General features: G+C 41.7%; 1 protein-coding gene across 21 annotated transcripts in view; it reads right to left on the bottom strand.

Annotated features, from left to right (window-relative positions):
* The window catches only part of ADGRL2 (adhesion G protein-coupled receptor L2), a 292,149-nt gene that overhangs the window by 74,982 nt on the left and 197,087 nt on the right, over positions 1-20,080 (bottom strand). For all 21 annotated transcript variants that reach the window (XM_089684380.1, XM_089684382.1, XM_089684383.1 and 18 more), the window contains exon 5: positions 7,189-7,989. In XM_089684380.1, the coding sequence (XP_089540506.1) occupies positions 7,189-7,989 (801 nt within the window). The remainder of the gene's footprint in view (positions 1-7,188; positions 7,990-20,080) is intronic.

Below are 20,080 nucleotides of genomic sequence, written 5' to 3'. Positions count from 1 at the left end.
TGTCCCATTACTTTTGGTCCCTTAACAAGTGGGAGGCACATATGCAAACAGTTGTAATTCCTACACCGTTCACCTGATTTGGATGTAAATACCCTCAAATTAAAGCTGACAGTCTGCAGTTAAAGCACATCTTGTTCGTTTCATTTCAAATCCATTGTGGTGGTGTATAGAGCCAAAAATGTTAGAATTGTGTTGATGTCCCAATATTTATGGACCTGACTGTATATAATATATACTATACTGTACTATTTCAGTCTAGAATTAAAAGGTTAGTCTACCAAAACAGATATAGATGAAAAGATGAAAAAAAGTTGAAAACTAGACCTCGTTCAAACAGGCGTACCGGCTGCGTTTGGCGATCTCTATCAGCAAAGATATGAAATTGGGAGCAGAGTCTGTGCAGACACTGTAACCCGCTTAATGAGGAAAGAAAAAACAGAGGGCGCACAGGCCTAGTGCATTACCATAAAAAATAAAGTAGGTGTTGTACTCACAAACGACAATATAGTCAAGGCACAGGCTCTGAGGAAGAGGCAAGTCCTCGAAACGCGTCAGTTTTAGGATGTCTATACTCCCTATTGCGGACTGTTACTCAGCGCGGTGTTGACCCAGCTGTTCTTTATGATGTGCCTTGACTATATTGTCGTTTGTGAGTACAACACCTACTTTATTTTTTATTAAACATTTTTTATGGTAATGCACTAGGCCTGTGTGCCCTCTGTTTTTTCTTTCCTCATTCAGTATATTTGGATTTCCCCTGGTCCACTTGAGGGCAGCACGGTGTGCATGTTCCAGGACATTCCTTATGTGGTTGTAGCCTGCATCGAGTCCATCCCCAAGCGCAGGAGCATTTGGGTTTGCTGGTTCACTGTAACCCTCTTGACATGAGTGGGACTGCCTACACAAGGATGCACGGAAAACCTATGCATCCCCATGCTGGGCAAGCATGGCCATCACACAAGCAAACGAGGTACGCCCATGTGAACGAGGCAGTTTAGATATACATCTTCTTAAATGTAAGTTCTGAAATATTTGACATCTGCTAATTTTGGTTTATTGGACCTTTAAAATGTGGAAGACAGCAAGAAAGCTCCACTGAAAGAAAAAAAAAACAGACTAAAAAAAACACAAAATGTCATCACTCAGAAAAACCACCCATGTTTTGTAGAAAGAATTTTAATATCAGAACATAAATACACTTAAATGGCGCCAGAGGGACTTCACAGACCGCTGGATTCATAAATGAATTCATACAAATAAATGGGAATGTTAGGGAATATAAGGACAACCTCGGCAGTCTATCAACAGAAAACCACGTTCCTAGGACAGAAAATGAACAGTAGAACATATGAAGGAAGCTTACATCGTGCAGTATCGCTCACAGCCCACATCCACCCTGTCCCAGCCACCAGAACTGGCAAGGCATACACCCTGATCTACCCTCCATATGCTCCTTGGCTGCATCTCCAACATGTTGGCTCAGATTTCTGTTGTCAGTTCTAGAATCTAGTCTACAAAACTTTCTCTGGCACGGCTTCACTTATATGACCTTGATTCTTTCAAAGGTGCCATGGAAAATCTAACTCAACTCAACATTAGCTTGAAATAAATATTAACCGGGTAAAATGTACATCATTAAAATGAAACAGAACCCTTTGCTAGGTTGTAGCAGAGGTTGATCTGCATTGTCTTGGCTTTCTTAGATGTCAGGACTCTCTTTATATGTTCCTGGAGTTGGCAACCACATGTAGTAGGCTCCACTAAAAATATTCCCCAGCTAAATCCAGCTCCAGCCAAAACCAAAACCATTTGGGCACCCACTTTTTTTTCTTCTTCCTTACAAAAATGATCAAGGCCTTGAGTGAGAAATGAGTCTGAAAAGGGAACTATCTGTGCTGTCCAAAACAACTGGAACTACGATTCAATGTTTTTAATTCAGGTTGGCAAAGAAAGGGCAACCATCGCAGTTTTTTGGAAGGGAACAGATCCTAAGGGCAATTAAGGCTGTTCTGCTTTGAAAAATGTTCTCTGATTATTAGTGAATAAATGGTACTTTGGTACTGAATTATTAATTTATATAGTACCAATATACACGTCATAACTTAACAGAGTAAAGAATCCTTCAAACAATTCCCTGCAGCAGAAGAGTTTAAGCCGGCCATAGATGGATCGAATCTTGGCCAGTTCAGCGGGGGCCGGCCAAGGTTCGATCCATCTATGTACAGGGTGATTGTAGCCAAGTATATCCCTTGTGCTAGGTGGAATTATGTGACATGCACAGGCATAATCGGTCTAAGGTCAGAGAGGCAGTGACATCATCTAAGTAAGCTCAGATACCAGAGTTTACGCAGAATGGCCTCCTGCAGTGGGGAAGCAGTCAGAGGGTGTGGATGGATGAGTATATCTGGTAAGACATCACTATATATCTTGGGTGAAGAAAAAAAATAGATGACGTTAAGGCTGCTTTTTTAGACACCTTACTGGCTGTGATGTCTAATAAGAGGTATTTGAATTCTGAAAGTGGCTGAACCTAATTTTTCTGGCACAAATCTTTTGGCAGATATGGATTTACCTATGTGTATTTTACACACATATAGTTTGGTTTACATACATGTTTGGTTTACACAGTGGTTTGGTTGATGTTCAACATTAAAGCCCCACTATGATATAAAACTCACTCACCTCCCACCACCCTCTGATTGCCAGAATGAAATCTCTCTTGATCATCCAGCGTTGGGTCCTGCTCTCTTTTTCCTTTTTCTAGGTGTCCACATTACTACCTGAGTGACATGGAAAATTCCCATTGACTGGGCAGTGGAGGGATCATCCTTGCATCCAGAGGGAACCTGATGTCAAACTGAGAAGAGTGAAGGGGACCAGCTGGTGAGCATCAAATGCTTGACTAGTGATACAGGTAAGGGATAACTGCTGTAGGGAGGGACCTGAATGGGAAGGGGTTTGCAGGGGGAGGGGGGGGGGGCAGGTGACTAACGGACTTTACAGGCTAAATACCTGGTAGGATGGGTTAGAGGAAAGTGGGAGGGGATGATAGTAGGAACACTGCACACAAAATTTGGCTTTATGGTTTCATTGTACCCTCTATGTATGGTGTGCTTTATGTTCCCATAGTTAAAATACCCACTTTATAGGACACATCACAGAGCTTTCTTCTAATCTTTACAGCCACATGGAAATTTCAAGGGACACATTCATTATTTTAACTAACAACCGTTATGTTCTGCTCTTTATTGTCCTCCTTAAATTGCCCAAGCCTTCTATCCTTGCAGCTCGTCATTAATCAAAATCAATGTTCATACAAATACCTTAAAAAAAATGTCTATAATTATTTGTTACAATCGTCATCCATCAAATATCAATTATATGCAAGCACCATGAAAATTGAAGCATTGAGAACAGCAGCAGCTATTAAGATTCTTTGTTAAAAAATGCCTGTCAAGTGGTCTTTACATGTCAGGATCAGATCCTGGACATTCACCGCGGTCACCTTCTGTAATCTGTGACCTTCCCAGGTCATGTCAAGACGACTTGATTACATGAAATTCCAACACGGACAGAAATAGTAGATAACGCATCAACATTCTGACTGCCATGAAGAAGAACACAGTTGCAGTGATCACTTGAGTGCAAAATATAATAGGAGGTAGGCCACTGGAAATGTTTACATTTGAGAAAAAAAAAAAAAAAAAAGAGTCTCTTATGTAGAACGTTATGAAAAGAAAAGATGTAAAAGGATAGACACAAAAAAAAAAAAAAAAAAAAATTACTTAAAAATGAAGAAAAGAATAAAGGGATCGGGAAAGTAAAAAAGTGAGAAGCAATGGAAGAAGGAAAAAGAATAACAGATAGAAGGAAGGAAGAGGAAAAAAAAAAAAAGAAGGTGCCATTTAGGGGGCTTCCAGGTATGAAGAAGTATTTGACAGGAAGGAAGAGGAAATTATGGGAATAATAATAAAAAATGGAAGGGGAATGATAAGAAAATGTAATGGTATGGGGGAAAAAAAGAGAGATGGGGAGGGAAGAGAAGAGAGAGGAAGAGATGAGGAGAGAAGAGAAGGAAAGGGATGGGGAGGTATGAGAAGGTAAGGGATGGGGAGGGAAGTGAAGGAAAGGGATGGGGAGGGAAGAGAAAAAAAGGGAAGAGAAGGAAAGGGATGGGGAGGGTACAGGAGAAAAGGGATGGGAGGCAAGAAAAGGGTTGGGAAGGATGAGAGGAGAGGAGTAAGGATGGGGAATGGAGGAAAAGGGTGGTAGGGAAAAAAAAAGGGATGGGCAGGGAGAGGGAAGGAAAATGTTGGGGGAGGAGGGGGGAGAGGGGGGGAGAGGGGAGGAGGGGGGAGAGGAGGGAGGGGAGGGGAGGAGAGGAGGGAGGGGAGGAGAGGGGAGGAGGGAGGGGAGGAGAGGGGAGGGAGGGAGGGGAGGAGAGGGGAGGAGAGGGGGGAGGAGGGGGGAGAGGGGAGGAGAGGGGGGAGAGAGGAGGAGAGAGGAGAGGAGAGGGGGAGAGGGGAGAGGAGAGGGGGAGAGGGGAGAGGAGAGGGGGGAGAGGGGAGGAGAGGGGGGAGAGGGGAGGAGAGGGGGGAGAGGGGAGGAGAGGGAGGAGAGGGGAGGAGAGGGAGGAGAGGGGAGGAGAGGGGGGAGAAGGGGGAGAGAGGGGGAGAAGGGGGAGAGAGGAGGAGAGGGGAGAGGGGAGAGGAGGAGAGGGGAGAAGGGAGAGGAGAGAAGAGGGGAGAGGAGAGAAGAGGGGAGAGGAGAGAAGAGGGGAGAGGAGAGAAGAGGAGAGAAGAGGGGAGAGGAGAGAAGAGGAGAGAAGAGGGGAGAGGAGAGAAGAGGAGAGAAGAGGGGAGAGGAGAGAAGAGGAGAGAAGAGGGGAGAGGAGAGGAGAGAAGAGGGGAGAGGAGAGGAGAGAAGAGGGGAGAGGAGAGGAGAGAAGAGGGGAGAGGAGAGGAGAGAAGAGGGGAGGGGAGAGAAGAAGGGAGGGGAGAGAAGAAGGGAGGGGAGAGAAGAGGGGAGGGGAGAGGGGAGAGAAGAGGGGAGAGAAGAGGGGAGAGAAGAGGGGAGAGAAGAGGGGAGAGAAGAGGGGAGAGAAGAGGGGAGAGAAGAGGGGAGAGAAGAGAGGGGAGAGGAGAGGGGAGAGGAGAGGGGAGAGGAGAGGGGAGAGGAGAGGGGAGAGGAGAGGGGAGAGGAGAGGGGAGAGGGGAGAGGAGAGGGGAGAGGAGAGGGGAGAGGAGAGAGGGGAGAGGAGAGGAGAGGGAGAGGACAGAGGGGAGAGGAGAGAGGACAGAAGAGGGGAGAGGAGAGAGGACAGAAGAGGGGAGAGGAGAGAGGACAGAAGAGGGGAGAGGAGAGAGGACAGAAGAGGGGAGAGGAGAGAGGACAGAAGAGGGGAGAGGAGAGAGGACAGAAGAGGGGAGAGGAGAGAGGACAGAAGAGGGGAGAGGAGAGAGGACAGAAGAGGGGAGAGGAGAGAGGACAGAAGAGGGGAGAGGAGAGAGGACAGAAGAGGGGAGAGGAGAGAGGACAGAAGAGGGGAGAGGAGAGAGGACAGAAGAGGAGAGGAGAGAGGACAGAAGAGGGGAGAGGAGAGAGGACAGAAGAGGGGAGAGGAGATTCAAGTACAGAAAAACAAAAGGGAAAAAACAGATGGAAGAATGGGAAAGTCCAAAGAATCCAAACAAAAAATTACATTTTGAACACATATTACTAAATGAAAAAAGCCCTATAGTGTGGAGATCTATGAAATGTTATGCTGTAATGCTACAAACCAGTTACAACTACAGCGAGTTGGTTTTGTGACCTCCTGAGAAAAAAGGCCTGCACCACGGAACATAAATTAAAATGAGATTACGGCCAAACGCAGCCACTGCATAATTACCAAGAGGGGAGTCTTACTGTATCCAGATAGCAAGGCAAAAAAAAGGGGGGGAGTGCCTGCAAACCACTGACACATAAACAGCTTGTGGTTAAAACATACATGATCCTAACAATCTGCTGGTTAAGCCGTGCTGGTAAAGTATGTGAAGGCATTACAGAGGCGGATGAATTCAGCTTTCTGAAGCAGAGGATACATCATCATACACAAGGCTGTGTGCTCAAATATAAAGGGAATTTATCACATGTCGGAAATGAGCCATCTCCTGCAAGCCATGTTAAAGGCCCAATAAATAAACAGTGTAAATTATTTCTGCAACACCTGGGACAGAAGCAATGCGGTATGTACTCTAAAACAAAAACACTCTCGTGGAAGCAGTGGGAAATAGACAATACAGACATGATAAGCAGATTTTAATGCCAGTCATGAGGCTGTCATATAAAATCATTACATTTATCGCACAACATCTGTCAGAAGCAGTAACCTAAGATCAAGGGCATATTTCTTTCCTTTGGATGCAAGGCGTGACTTGCAAACATTGTCAGGGCTTTAATCCTTCGGCGGCATTGAGCCAAGTGTTCTCTGTGTGCTGCTTGAACGTGGAAGCATCATGAGTCATGCATCATTTCACTGTCCTGAATCCTGGACTAGTTCATGCACAGCTCAAAAAATGTTAAGGTATACATAATGCACAATATAGATATATATATATATATATATACACATACATGTTTACTAGAGAAAGCACCTACCAAGTTTATTCAAATGGAAGAAAAAAAAAAAGTCCTACAAGTACAGAGATTAAAAAAAAATAAATTTAAATAAATTTAAAAAAATGTAGAAATTAAAAACTCACCAGAAGCACAGTAAAAACAAGAAAAAAAAAATAAAAAAAATACAAAACAAAAAAAGAAACCCTTAAAACCCTTTAGGTTCATGCATATTTCATGCTCACACATACTCTCTCATACACACATATATGTATAGACTTTTTTACATGCTTTCTACACCATCTATTAAAATACTGACCCTTGGTATCCCAGAGTTATTAATTGCATTTTCTGATCTGCCATCTTGTTTGCAACCCTAAATCAATCTTAGCCTGTATTTTAATCTAATATCCTTTTTTCAGGAAACTTTACTAAGGTTTGTTAGAATAACTATATTCATTAGTGAAATTGCAAATTTCACTTATGTGGTGGGAAAAAAATATAGATCAAACCAAATCACAAACTGTACAGTGTTACTTGTTATTGATGTTATGGGGATAGAAGCAGCTGGAAAAGACATCAAGTTCTTACCTTGGGCTAGGTCCTGAAGGGTGAACTCTAGAGAGTATCGTAGAATGAAGTTGTTATTCCACACGTACAGCTGGTTATCCCTAGGGTTGTAATCCACTGCGGCGATGTATTGATACTGATTGGGGAAAGGAATATCAACAGATTCTCCTCGGTTCAGCTTGGTGTTGAAGATGTAGTCAATTGCATTCTTTCCTGTTTCGCTTTCATTGTCTTGGTAGACTGCCCGCACCACATAGAGGACACCACAAATCATAAAGGCGTTCGAGGCTGCCCGCTTATCATAGGAGGTTTCGAAGGTGGCCTCAAATCGGAGAGTATAAGGATTTAACTGGCTGATAACAATCATTCCATTGTTTTGTTCCGTCGCATAGATCACCCACAACCCGTTCTCATCAACGGCCAGATCGATATCGGTTTTTCCACCCCATCGATAAGGGGATGTATCGTGGTAATTGGCATAATTAATAATAGCCTCCCCACTCTTAATTCTAGTCCTCAAGTCAAACTTAACAATGTTTCTTGTCCTCTCCTTATTAAAAAAAACGGCCCCATCGTAAACCACAAATCCTGTGCCATCCACCCGGTTGGGAAGTTTATAAGTTGTAGTCTGTCGGAAATTCTGAAAATCTTGCAAAGAGGCGAATTCCATTAATGTATCCGTACGGTACGGAGTCCAGGGCATAAAATAAATTTTATCTGCGGCTTGGAGGGGGTCTTTACACCATGCACCCGCCTTCTGCTCTGCTTCATAAATATATGGAGAGTCCACCACTGCTTTCAACACCCCAGGGCAAACAAAAACTAGTAGAAAGTAGAAAGAGGATTATTTTACAAACGACATACTAAACATTTAGTTTCCCCCTCTTAACTACTTCCAACAACTACAATTTAAGTTTAAAAAAAAAAAATTCTTAAAATGGAGAGTGTGTACATCGACAGTGCCAAACTAAATATCTACTTGACTTACAACACAGTAAATTTTAGACACCAGTTTTCTGGACATTAAAATTATAAAGTCGTCTAAGCCGAAAACCTGTTGGGCAATGAAAAACCACACACCGCTCTTGTGACGTTAGAAAAATGTGAATGGTCTTCCATTTGTACATTTACAAATGAACACAAGCATTGAATTAAAATTGGGAAAGGAAACATAAAGCTGGAACATCTCTGAGAAAAACACAACATTTTTACGGCAATTGGGAGCTGGAAGAACAAAAAAACAAGGAAGAAAAAATAAAAATAACAAAATAACACAATTTGAGCAATGGATGAAACAAAGCAGGGAGGCCTGAAAATGTGGCATGCTAAGGGGATAGGAATTAGGAAGCCAAGCAAAGTAAAAAAAAAAAATGAAAATTCAAACAAAATTTTTTGGTAAAAAAAAAAAAAGTAAAACAATTAGGGGTTAAGGAAGAGAGCAAGAAAACATTTCCCACAATAAATGCATATACTGTGTCCCACCTATGTGACATATATATATCACAACACTTTTTTTTTTCTTTTTTTAAATTAGCAGTCAACTTGTGTATGGGTGTAGAAATGCAATCCTGCTGAATATAGAACTTCAGTGTTTAGGGATAAGGGGGGATCGAGAAGGTTAACATCCATATGGCACATAACAAGGAGCTGAGGGGGGTGGGATCGGGCTGTGTTATTTATTTACCTTTTTGCTCCACTTCTATTTTAAGCATTGGAAGAGAAAGTGAAAAGGGGTGCAAGGAGAAAAAAGAGAGATTAACATGAATGGACCATTTACTCGGTAGTGCAATCAGTACACACACTAAAGAAGGGAACACAGCAAGAAATCCGCCATATTGGATACAATGACGAGACTGGAACACCTAGTGAAAAAAAAGCTGTTATACAATCAACGGTGAACCATATGAGTGGATACCTGGCAACCTTTCAATATGACAAGGGTCGGCGGAACAGGGGGGACATGCACTAAAAACCAGACAATTAAACAGACTGGTTTGTGAGCAAAATTCATGTAGTACTGTGCTATGCTAACTATGGAACCTTTAACTTCCCAAAGGCACAAATGGCTGCCACAGAAAGTGCCTAGGCCATCTACAAAAAAATTCAAGTTGAGCTGACTATTGGTTTAATAGGTTCTGTGAGACACAAAATGGCTACCCCAAACAAAATCCTCAATAGGGTGACCATATTTAAGAGGACTCATGCTGGCCAAGCCTACAAAATGGCTGCGTCTTCTATATGATGAGGTATTAGCTTGTATATTGTGTAAAACATATGAAACACCAAGCACAAGTTTGCTTCTATACAACTGCTGTAAAAAAAAAAAAAGCTATAAAAAAATGATCTGAGGTGGTTCCATGGTAACCAACCACATTTGATTTATTCATAAATCCTGCACTAAGAAAACTGTAAAATATGGTTGGTTGCCAAGGATGACCATCCTACTCTGTTGTTCCTCAGTGTTCCCACAAGCCTGCTTTTGAAAGGGTCTTCCAAATTCCCAGAAAGTGAATCAATAGGCACGAGGCATCGGAATAATGGAAAAGAAAATCGATATATAGACGTACAGTATGTGAGTTTCAGAAAATTTCAAGCCTGGATAGTGTTGACATATCAAGAAGAACATATCGGAAAAGCCTTTTTAGTCCAACCCAAAGTAAAAAAAAAATTACACATAAATAAGGCATGTGTTATGCTTCCTAGATAAAAAACAAAACAGGACTTAGAAGAGCAGAGGTCTAGCCATAGAAGAGCAGAGGTCATTCCAAGGTGTCTCAGTCATAGCATGGGACTTATGGGGCTTGTCCCAAAAAAAACAAAAAAAACAATTGGATAAGGCAGGCTGCACAGATATTTCCCAACCTCCAAAGCATTTCCTATCCCTTCCTAAAATGATATACTTCCCTTGTAATTGGGTTCATGGTCAGATACAAAGTTCAGAACTAGAGCTTAACTATACTATAATGTCTAACTAGAAATCAAGCAGAATAATTCTTGATTGTATTGGTTCTCTTATGTAATTGGCAGGTTAGGGATAAGGCTAACATTGCTGCCACTGTTGACCCTTGCCAGAATCAGATGCTGTGATGAGCAAGGTTGGTGCTCTTGACTTTAAAGCGAAGCTCTAACTTTGTATGGTATAGTAATATGGAATATTATACTTTTCTTTCAAATTTTTATTGATGTCATGGAAATCGATCCACATCTATATATAACATTAAAATTTCAGGCAACTGTTAAATCAAGTCAGCGAATTACCAGTGCATTGCAACCATCTACTGTGGTGTTAAAATCAGAAAGTTTACTCAACTAATGAGTTTTGGTTAATCCACAGAAATTGCAGCACACACAGTCCATCTTACAGGGTCTTCAGTGTGTACCTGCTAAAACCTGTGCTTTGTAACTGCTTTACCAATCAGATTCAAGCTTCTAAAGCGGCACAGTTGCTTAGTGGTTAGCACTTCCACCTGGCAGTACAAGGGTCGTTGGTTTGAATCCCAACCACGGCACCACCTGCCTGGAGTTTGCATGTTCTTCCTGTGCCTGCGTGGGTTTCCTACGGGAACTCCAGTTTCCTGCCACACTCCAAAGACATGCAAGTAGGTTAATTGGCTGCTGTCTAAATTGGCCCTAATATGTGTATGTATGAATGTAAGTTAGGGACCTTAGATTGTACACCCCTTGAGGGTTAGGGACTGATGTGAATTTACAATATATATGTAAAGTGCTGCGTAAATTGACGGCGCTATATAAGTACCTGAAACAAATAAAGCAGGTGTGAATTTGATGGGTGGCTATGAGAAACAACTTTGTACTGATATTTTTCTATCATGTTCTCTAATGGAGAGGCAGCAAGGATGGGGTTTAAGCATCCCCATCACGTTACCAGTTTACTCAATATAGGAAGAAGAAAGGGTGCACCACAGTTTAATTTCAATGAACACCTTAAAGCGGACTCTCCACTATGGTATACCCAACTACAAAATGTTCCCATAGACGCACGACTATGGAATATTTTACATTGCCAAATTGAAAAAAAAAAAAAAAAAAGATCATTTTTTAGCAAAGTACCTTCATACTGCTTATAGTGATATAAAATAAAGAAAAAAGGACCATAAACAGTACTGAATATATGTGAGAATCGGGTTTAATAATTTAATTTTTTTTATAGTGCTGTGCACTGATTTAATCTCCAGGATACAATCAATTTATTTAAACTCAAAAGCCTCACTGAACTTATTTTATGTAAAAAAGAAGTTAAGAAATGCGTTGAGAATATGCAAGTTACAGTTTGTGAGGAATGTGCCATCTGCATGAAACGAGCATGCTGCTTCACGAACAAAAATAAACTGGGCACCTAATTAGAAAGTTGAGTATTTACCTTCGAAGAAAGCAGAAACAAATCACTACTTGCTTTTGCGTGCTTTCTTAAAATGTCTACCTCGTTCACACACAGCACTCTGAGAACTGGTCTGATGTTAACCTTGAAATTGATGATGGTCCTTGGGAACTGACTGTTTAAAGTGAACCAGTCATGGCTGAGCTTTACTCATTAACCTGAATATTCATGCTTAAGTTATTATAGCAGACTTACAAAGAATTTATATTTGTTCTTTTGAATTATTTTATTTCTATAGCAAAAACTCCTGATACTCTTTGCCCTATCACCTGACCTCATGAAGAAGAATCCTGCTGACTTCTTGCTCCTGAGTGTGCTTAGCATTAAATAGAGCTCATAATGACCTGAAATCTTGTTAACTACTCCTGGACACGTGCTCCAAAGCAGAATCCAGGTTTTACACAAGTTTATGCCAACAAGACAATTCAATCTTTCCTCACCCCAACTAATTAGCTTTGAATTGGTATTTCTAAAATGAAACAAGGATTCAGATTGGCTGCTACAGAAACAAGGATTCAGATTGGCTGCTACAGAAACAAGAAACCCCACAGGAAGTGGAAAACAGCTGATAGGCACGTCTTGTTCTTCCTCACTTTCATAGGAAGAAATATTGAAGTCTTCCAAGTAGGAAGAGAAAAATACTATTTTAACCTTATTTTCTCCTGCTGTACCTTAAAATGTTAAAAATTGCGAGCCGAATGGGGAAAGCTTAGAACTTTTTCTTGGATTTTATGGCTGAGACTCTTTGGGGGAGATATAATGAAACCCATCAGTTAGTCTAAATTTCCTGGCTATGACACAACACTGCAAGATGGCTTCTATTTGCCAGAAAGCCCTCTCTGTGGGCTTCTCTGAAACTAGTTTCACTTTGTTACTCAGTGCTTTTTGCTTTAATTTCGGTCAACTGCCATTCCCTGATTAATTTAGAATGCCGTTAATGGCGACTGAGGTGCTCCAATTGGCCAGAAATATGACAGCTGCTGAAATTCTGTAATGAAGTAAGGCCCATAATAACATGAAATTTAGGAGTAGTACAGTGGCTTAGTGGTTGGCATTTCTGCCTTAAGCACTACACTACCTGCATGGAGCTTGCATATGCTCCCTGTGCTTGTGTGGGCTCCCTCTGGGTACTTCGGTTTCCTCCCATGCTCCAAATACATGTTAGTAGGTTAACTGGCTCCTGCCTAAATTGGACCTACCATGTGTTTGTGTGCATAATAGAAATGGATCTCAGACTGTGTTCACCTTGGGGACAGGGATTGATGGGAATGTACAGTAAGATCCTTGTGGACATTGACTGATGTGAATGCACAGCAAGCTCCTCATGGACATTGATGTGAACGTACAGCAAGCTCCTTGGGGACAAGAACTAAAGCGAGTGCACAGTAAGCTCCTTGGAGGCAGGGACTGATGTGAATGCACAGAAAGCTACTTTGGGGGCAGAAATGGATGTGAATACAGAGTAAACACCTTGGGAACAGGACTGATGTGAATGTACAATAAGCTCCTTGGGGAGAGGAAATTACGTGAATGTACAGTAAACTCCCTGGAGACAGGGGCTGATGTGAATGTACAGTAAACTCCCTGGAGACAGGGGCTGATGTGAATGTACAGTAAACTCCCTGGAGACAGGGGCTGATGTGAATGTACAGTAAGCTACTTTGGGGGCAGAAACTGATGTGAATACAACGCAAGCACCTTGGGAACAGGACTGATGTGAATGTATAATAAGCTCCTTGTGGGAGGAACTGATGTGAATGTAAAGTAAACTCCCTGGAGACAGGGGCTGATGTGAATGTACAGTAAGCTACTTTTGGGGCAGAAACTGATGTGAATACAAAGCAAGCACCTTGGGAACAGGACTGATGTGAATGTACAATAAGCTCCTTGGGGAGAGGAACTGATGTGAATGTACAGTAAACTCCCTGGAGACAGGGGCTGATGTGAATGTACAGTAAGCTCCTTGGGGGCGGAGACTAATGTGAATATAGTAAGTTATAGGGTTGGGACTTTGAATGTACAATACACACTTTGGAGGCAGAGACTAAAGTGAATGCAGTAAGCTCATTGGAAGCAGAACCTGAAGTGAATGCATAGTATGCTCCATGGGAGAAGGGGCTGCTGTAAATGAACAGTATGTAAAGCAATGTGTAAATGGTCGGCCTGTAATAAATACCATTAAATTGAAATCAGAGGCAAACAGAAAGATAATAAAGTTAATAATACAAGCATTTTTTTGTTGTCTTCTCTTTGTCAGGACCTTGGAAAACAGATTCACTCTGAACTCCATCAGACTACAATGCAGTTACCTTGTCCTTGGCGCAGATTTTGCTGAACGCAAACAAAATTCAGGCAGATGTTGAAGTATGAAAAAAAATGTTAACTGATCAAATTTAATAAGAAAATGCTTTGTATTCCAAACTAACTCCCACTGGCAGCGGAGTTTTGACTTAAAAATGTAAATGCATATTCCCTGTCACAATATTACTTGTATGAAACGAATGCCAGTGTTAACTCACTCAAAATATTATGATAAGGGTTGTGTGCGGGTGAGATTGATTGAAAGGCTTGAAGCCTTGCCCCTTGCAAGATTCTCAGTTAAGGATTTCAAGATAAAAATGGCTGTTCAGGCTTCTTCTAAAAAGACGAAGGAAGCGGCTTTTGGCTGACAGCAGTAAGAAGGAGAATTTGGAGGAGAGACAGAATCAGAAATGGCCTACATTGTGTGTGCAGACAAGGGGACACCACTTGTTCTCATTATCCTGACATTGGATGTGTGGCCTGCAAAAGGCTTACTCAGTACAATCCGAAGGCAGGCACATTTGCTTCTCCAAGCTTAAAGTGAACCTGTGCTTTGCCTATGCAGGATGAGCAACAGGTTCACTTATGGGAGATCTAAACAGAGAAAAAAAAATGTAATATACTGCAGCTTACAAGTTCTTGGAAGTGGTGGCTGCATTCATTTTCCTTTTTAGGTATTTTTCCCCTGATGATCCTGCTAGTAACACACGTCCAGTCCTAGGGTGACAACTGCTTGCTCACAGCACTGTATCTATGGAAGAGCAGCGCTGTCACCTTAGACTGTTCTCCTGATTTGAACTACAAACATCTCCCCTTGAACTCCACTACTCTGGGAAAGGGTGTTCTGTAGTTCATCGAGAACTAGGGTAACTAGTGACATTGTTTTGAAATTTTAGTTTAGTTCACAAGATGGACTTTAAGCAGGATCAGCAAATTTCTGCAATTTAAGAAAACAGTACTTGGCTTTAAAACATAAAAGTAAGGGCTCATGTACACGGGCCTTTGGAAAACTCTGCTGAACGATGGAAACTGTCTGCTGGAAAATGTAGGTTAAAAAACGTCAGTTTAGCCGCGTTTATGTTTAAAGCGTTTTTAAAAGATAACCTCAGGAGACCTTTCCAAATGCCCAGAATGCACTGAAAAATAGTAAATAATTAACTGTTTACATTTTGAGAGAAATAGAGAGAGCAGAAGCAGAGAGAGCAGTATGTGTTGAGATGACCTGTCTTTTATGGCTGAATTCACTATGGATCCCATCATGAGCATAATGCGGCACGTTCTACCATTTTCTCCTTCACGCAAAACCTGGAAATGACTGCACTTGTGTACCGGGTCCATTTAAATACATGGAAAACGCTTTGCTTGCATTTCTGATGATGACAAAAAGGCTCTGGACAGCATTTGGATATGGAGCAGTTAAAAAATGCTTCTAAACGCAAACACTTATAAACGCAGTTAACCGCGTTTACAAGCATTTGAAACACCGGTAAAATCTACTTCTGAACGCAATTTTGGTGCATTAAAAAAAAACTGTAAACTCAACTGCCTGTAAATGACTGTAAAGGACTATGTATACATGGACACATAGGAAAACATTAGGGAGAGTTCAGGGGCTGCTGAAAAAAATGCTTAACAGTTACAGAATGTCAGTTTAGCAGCTGCAGTGTACATGAGCCCTAATGCTGTCACCGCATCTAAGGAATAGTCGTTTTTGTTCTTGGGTTTAGATACACTTTAAGGCTCCATGTACACAGGACACTTCTGAACGATGGAAACTGACTGCTGGAAAACGTAGGTTAAAAAACGTCTGTTTAGCCGCGTTTGCATACCGTGTTTATGAGCTTTTGCGTTTAGAAGCATTTTTTTAAAGATAACCTCAGGAGACCTTCCAAAATGCCCAGAATGCACTGAAAAACAGTTAAAAATTAACTATTTCAGACATTTTGAGAGAAATAGAGAGAGCAGAAGCAGAGAGAGCAGTATGTGTTGAGATCAGCGGTCTTTTTTTTTTTTGTGGTGTTTGGATGTGTTGCAGCTCATTTCTGTGCAGAAATTATTGCAGCAGTGTCTAACCTCAAAGTATGGTGTACCGGGTCCATTTGAGTACCGGGAAAACACTTTGCATGCATTTTTCATGATGAAAAAAAGCCTCTGGACAGAATCTGGAAATGGAAGAGTTAAAAAAAAATTCCAAACGCAAACACTTATAAATGCGGTTAGCCACGTTTATAAAATCTACTCCTGAACGCAAGTTTGGTGCGTTCAAAAAAAACGACACTAACCTCAACTGCCTGTAAACGACGATGTGTACATGGACACATAGGAAAACATTAAGGTGAGTTCAGGGGCTGCTGAAAAAACCACAGAAAGGCTCCTAAACGTGAGTTTATCATCTGCAGTGTACATGGAGCCTCAAGCAGGTGTAAACCCTGACTAGATGGCATTTAGTTTGCTAAAGTATTGCGCATCTTAACCTCCCTGGCGGTATTCCCGAGTGTAGCTCGGGGTAAAATTTCAGTACCAAGAGCGGTAACCCTGAGCTACACTCGGGCTTACCATGCGGCGTTGCTCAGGGAGTCCCTGCAGCACTTACCTTGTCCTTCGCTCCCGCGATGTGTCCCCTGCAGCGTCCCCGGCCATCTCCTCCGGCCGATGCCGGCATCCGGCTTCCGGTCCCTGTGACGTCGGGATGTACGGGCGCCGGAACCGGCGGCAAATTTGAAATTTTTTAAAAATGTCATTTTTTTTTAAATGATTATTATATAGTAAAACATTTCTGTTTCAATGCATTTCACATATATTTTGTCCCTACTGCTTTGTCCTGTGCCCTGCCTACATTTTGACTGTTCTTTCTGCCTGGAAACTTAGAAAAGTCCATGGCGTCCAAAAAGCGTCCCTTTATGTCAAAAGCGGTTTTAGACCAGCTAGAGAACAGCGATAGTAAATCAGAACCACTTGCAGAATTGAGTGATAATGATTCGTGGGGAAATTCGTTATCAGACACTGAAAACGATTTTGCGACTTTGCTCAGCGATGTGCGAATTTGCCTCTGTATTTCAAATTTCAGTGTTTTTGGTTTGATTATATTATTGAATTAAATTTATTATTATTATATTATTATTTTTTATGATTATTAATTAAATTATAATTTCGTGTTTCAAGTTTTATCCTATCCGGAATGTTTACTAGACTCTTGTTCTGACAGATTTCAGTGAGTTATTCCTAAAAATTACAGCCTACAATAAAAAACTACATATTTCCATGCGAAAAAATGGTACCGCTTTCAGCACCAAAAATCGGAAATAATCATACCGCCAGGGAGGTTAAAGTAGTATTCAACTCTCAGCTTTTTTTTTCAGCACAAACAGGAACTTCCTATAACGGGAAGTGCCTGAACAAGGACCTTGGTGACAGGATCAGCATGCATTAGTTTAATGAAAGCCGCAAATTTAAATATGACCTGAAATGTATACATGGCAGGTTCTCCTGCTCAAAAAAGGTGGCTACAAAAAAATGTTGATTGTTCCCAATTCAGAGAGGCAGGAATGCGAGATGCCGTGACTTGCGACACTGTATACAATGATAATCTCTGTGCCCTGTGAGGACTTTTGGTCGACGGGGTAAATACCGGGCTTTAGCAGATAAAGATTCACGGTTTAATTAAAAAATGTGGCTTCTGCTAATCGGTAGAGAAGTGTTTGTTTCACTGGGGATTTCCAGAAGGACAGCTGGACCGTCAGGCTAAGGGGATCTCCAGCACAGCTCACATTATAAATACAGCAAGGACATATTAATCCTGGTGATAAGCAAGCGGCAGCAACTCTTACAGGCTTATTTCATAAAGCTGTACAAAGTGCAATCGTTCTCTACAAAGTGTAGTAACCCATAGCAACCAATGTGAGTGACAGGAAGGAAAATATATATGATTTTTACGAGTTACAAAATAAATGTGGTAGAATCCTCAAAGTACCCCACTCAACTAGACAATTCTAAATAGAAACAACTTTCCACCCTAGAAATTCATAAATATCAAAATATTTTCTCTAAAAAGAATCATCCAACCCAGCACTAGTGGTGGGTTGGATGATTCTTTTTAGAGGAAAAATTTTGGTTTTTTACGAGTTACAGCCTATTATTTCTAAACTGACTGACATCAGTAACTGGGTAGGCTGCCAATCTGTGAATATGATCAATTTGGCTCGTTCAGCAGGATTGGTTCATTTTGATTCATTTCTGGCTGGCTTTACAATGATGGCCAGAATGCCACCCTCAAAGACAGGGTGTCATGATGCTGGCTCTGCTTAGTGGCACTGGACACAAAACTAACCATCGGATGGGAGGTCAATCAGCCAAAGCTCAAGGCAACCATAACAGCCTCTGGAAGAACCCTGGGGTTCCACTGAACCTCGCCGAGAATGGTTGGTTTAGAGTACACAGCCAGTCAATTTAATTGGCTGAACTAATAGGCTAAATTTGAGGTCACCTCTTTATATAGCTACAATGGAAATTTGAGGCCTTGCTTTTAGAAAGATAAATCTGTCTATTTACAAAAGTGTACTTTTTTCAGGCCTGATTGACACAGCCAAATTCATAGGTTAGAGTGTAAAGTATACTACAAATATCTGCATTCAGGAGCCCAGGTGTTTGTAGACAGCCACCATTAGGAATACTGCATAAAAGTCGATGACAAGCTGCCACCCTAAAAATGTATCTGCACATCAAATGGCTACATGCAGTTAGAGAGAGATGATTGTCCCTGGATACATAATGTAACCAGGGACAATCATCTAACCTCATTTAACTGCTTGATGTGCGGATACATTGTTTACAGCCATGGCTCTCATCATTGGCTTGTACAGGCATCCTGGCTGCAGTTGTCCACACCATGGCCGATTTGGCCATATGAACTAGCTCCTATTGATTCTAAAACCAAAATTATTTTTAGTTGTGCAGAAGGGTTAAAACCGTAATTCTATTTATTTTTTGCTTTGTGTGTCCTGAAGACATCTGTCCCACTGCTTCTGGTCTTGGGGACAAAACCAAAAGTAAAAATATAGGTCTTTTCCAAAGAGAGGGAAATGCCCTCTTAGTTGTAACTGGAGAAAGTGACAATTAAGAGCAAGGAGCAAGAATTGCTTTCTATTCCGGTTCTGGTGACAATTCAAAATGTTGAATCACTTGAATTATAATGAATACATTTACTAGTGTGCTTATATCAACATTCAACTGAATAGTCAAGCTATCAAATGGCTGCTGTCACAACTGATCACATGTACAAGCAGAATGGCAACTGCAGATCAAACCGAGGCCAAGATGACAGCTTCCTTGCATTTAACCACTAGCCTACAGGGCACTTATACCCCCTTCCTGCCCAGGCCAATTTCAAGCTTTCACCGCTGTCACACTTTGAATGACAATTGCGCGGTCATGCAACACTGTACCCATATGAAATTTTTATCATTTTTTTGTGACAGAGCTTTATTTTGGTGGTATTTAATCACCTCTGGGTTTTTTTATTTTTTCTCAAAAACCAAAAACCACTGAAAATTTTGAAAAAAAAAGTTTTTTCTTAGTTTTTGTTATAAAATTTTGCAAATAAGTGATTTTTCTCCTTCACTGATGTGCGCTAATGAGGCTGCACTGATGGACACTGATAGGCTGCACTGATGAGGAGGCACTGGTAGGTGGCACTGATGGGCATTGACAGGCATCACTGATGGGCACTGAAAGGCAGCACTGATACATGACACTGATATATGGCACTGATAGGCAGCATTGATAGACAGCACTGACTGGCACTGTTAGGTGGCACTGACTGGCAGCACTGATGGGTGACAGTGAAAGGCAGCTCAGATAGGCACTGATATGTGGCATTGATGTGCACTGGTAGGAACGGATATGTGGCACTGGCACGAGGCACTGATGAGCACTGACATAAGGCACTGATAGACACTGACAGGTGGCACTGCTGGGGCTACACTGATCATCAGGGCACACTGACCATCAGTGCCCCGATGATCAGTGTACATGTCACCTCCGCGGAAAGCCGATTACCGGCTCTCCTCTCCTCTCCAGCTGTCAGCGTGACAGCTCGAGAGGAGAGAAATGCCGATAACCAGTATTTCCCTGTTTACATGTGATTGGACACAGCTGATCACATGACCGAGACAACATCTTCGGCTCTTTCCGTGATCCACTGTGTCCGAGGGACAC

The sequence above is a fragment of the Staurois parvus genome, unplaced genomic scaffold, assembly GCF_062004578.1.
Source record: "Staurois parvus isolate SC_StPar_1 unplaced genomic scaffold, SC_StPar_1.0 ptg000347l, whole genome shotgun sequence".
Taxonomy (NCBI): Eukaryota; Metazoa; Chordata; class Amphibia; order Anura; family Ranidae; genus Staurois; species Staurois parvus.
The sequence above is the reverse complement of the archived record's forward strand: the minus strand, read 5'-3'. Positions and strand labels throughout refer to the sequence as shown.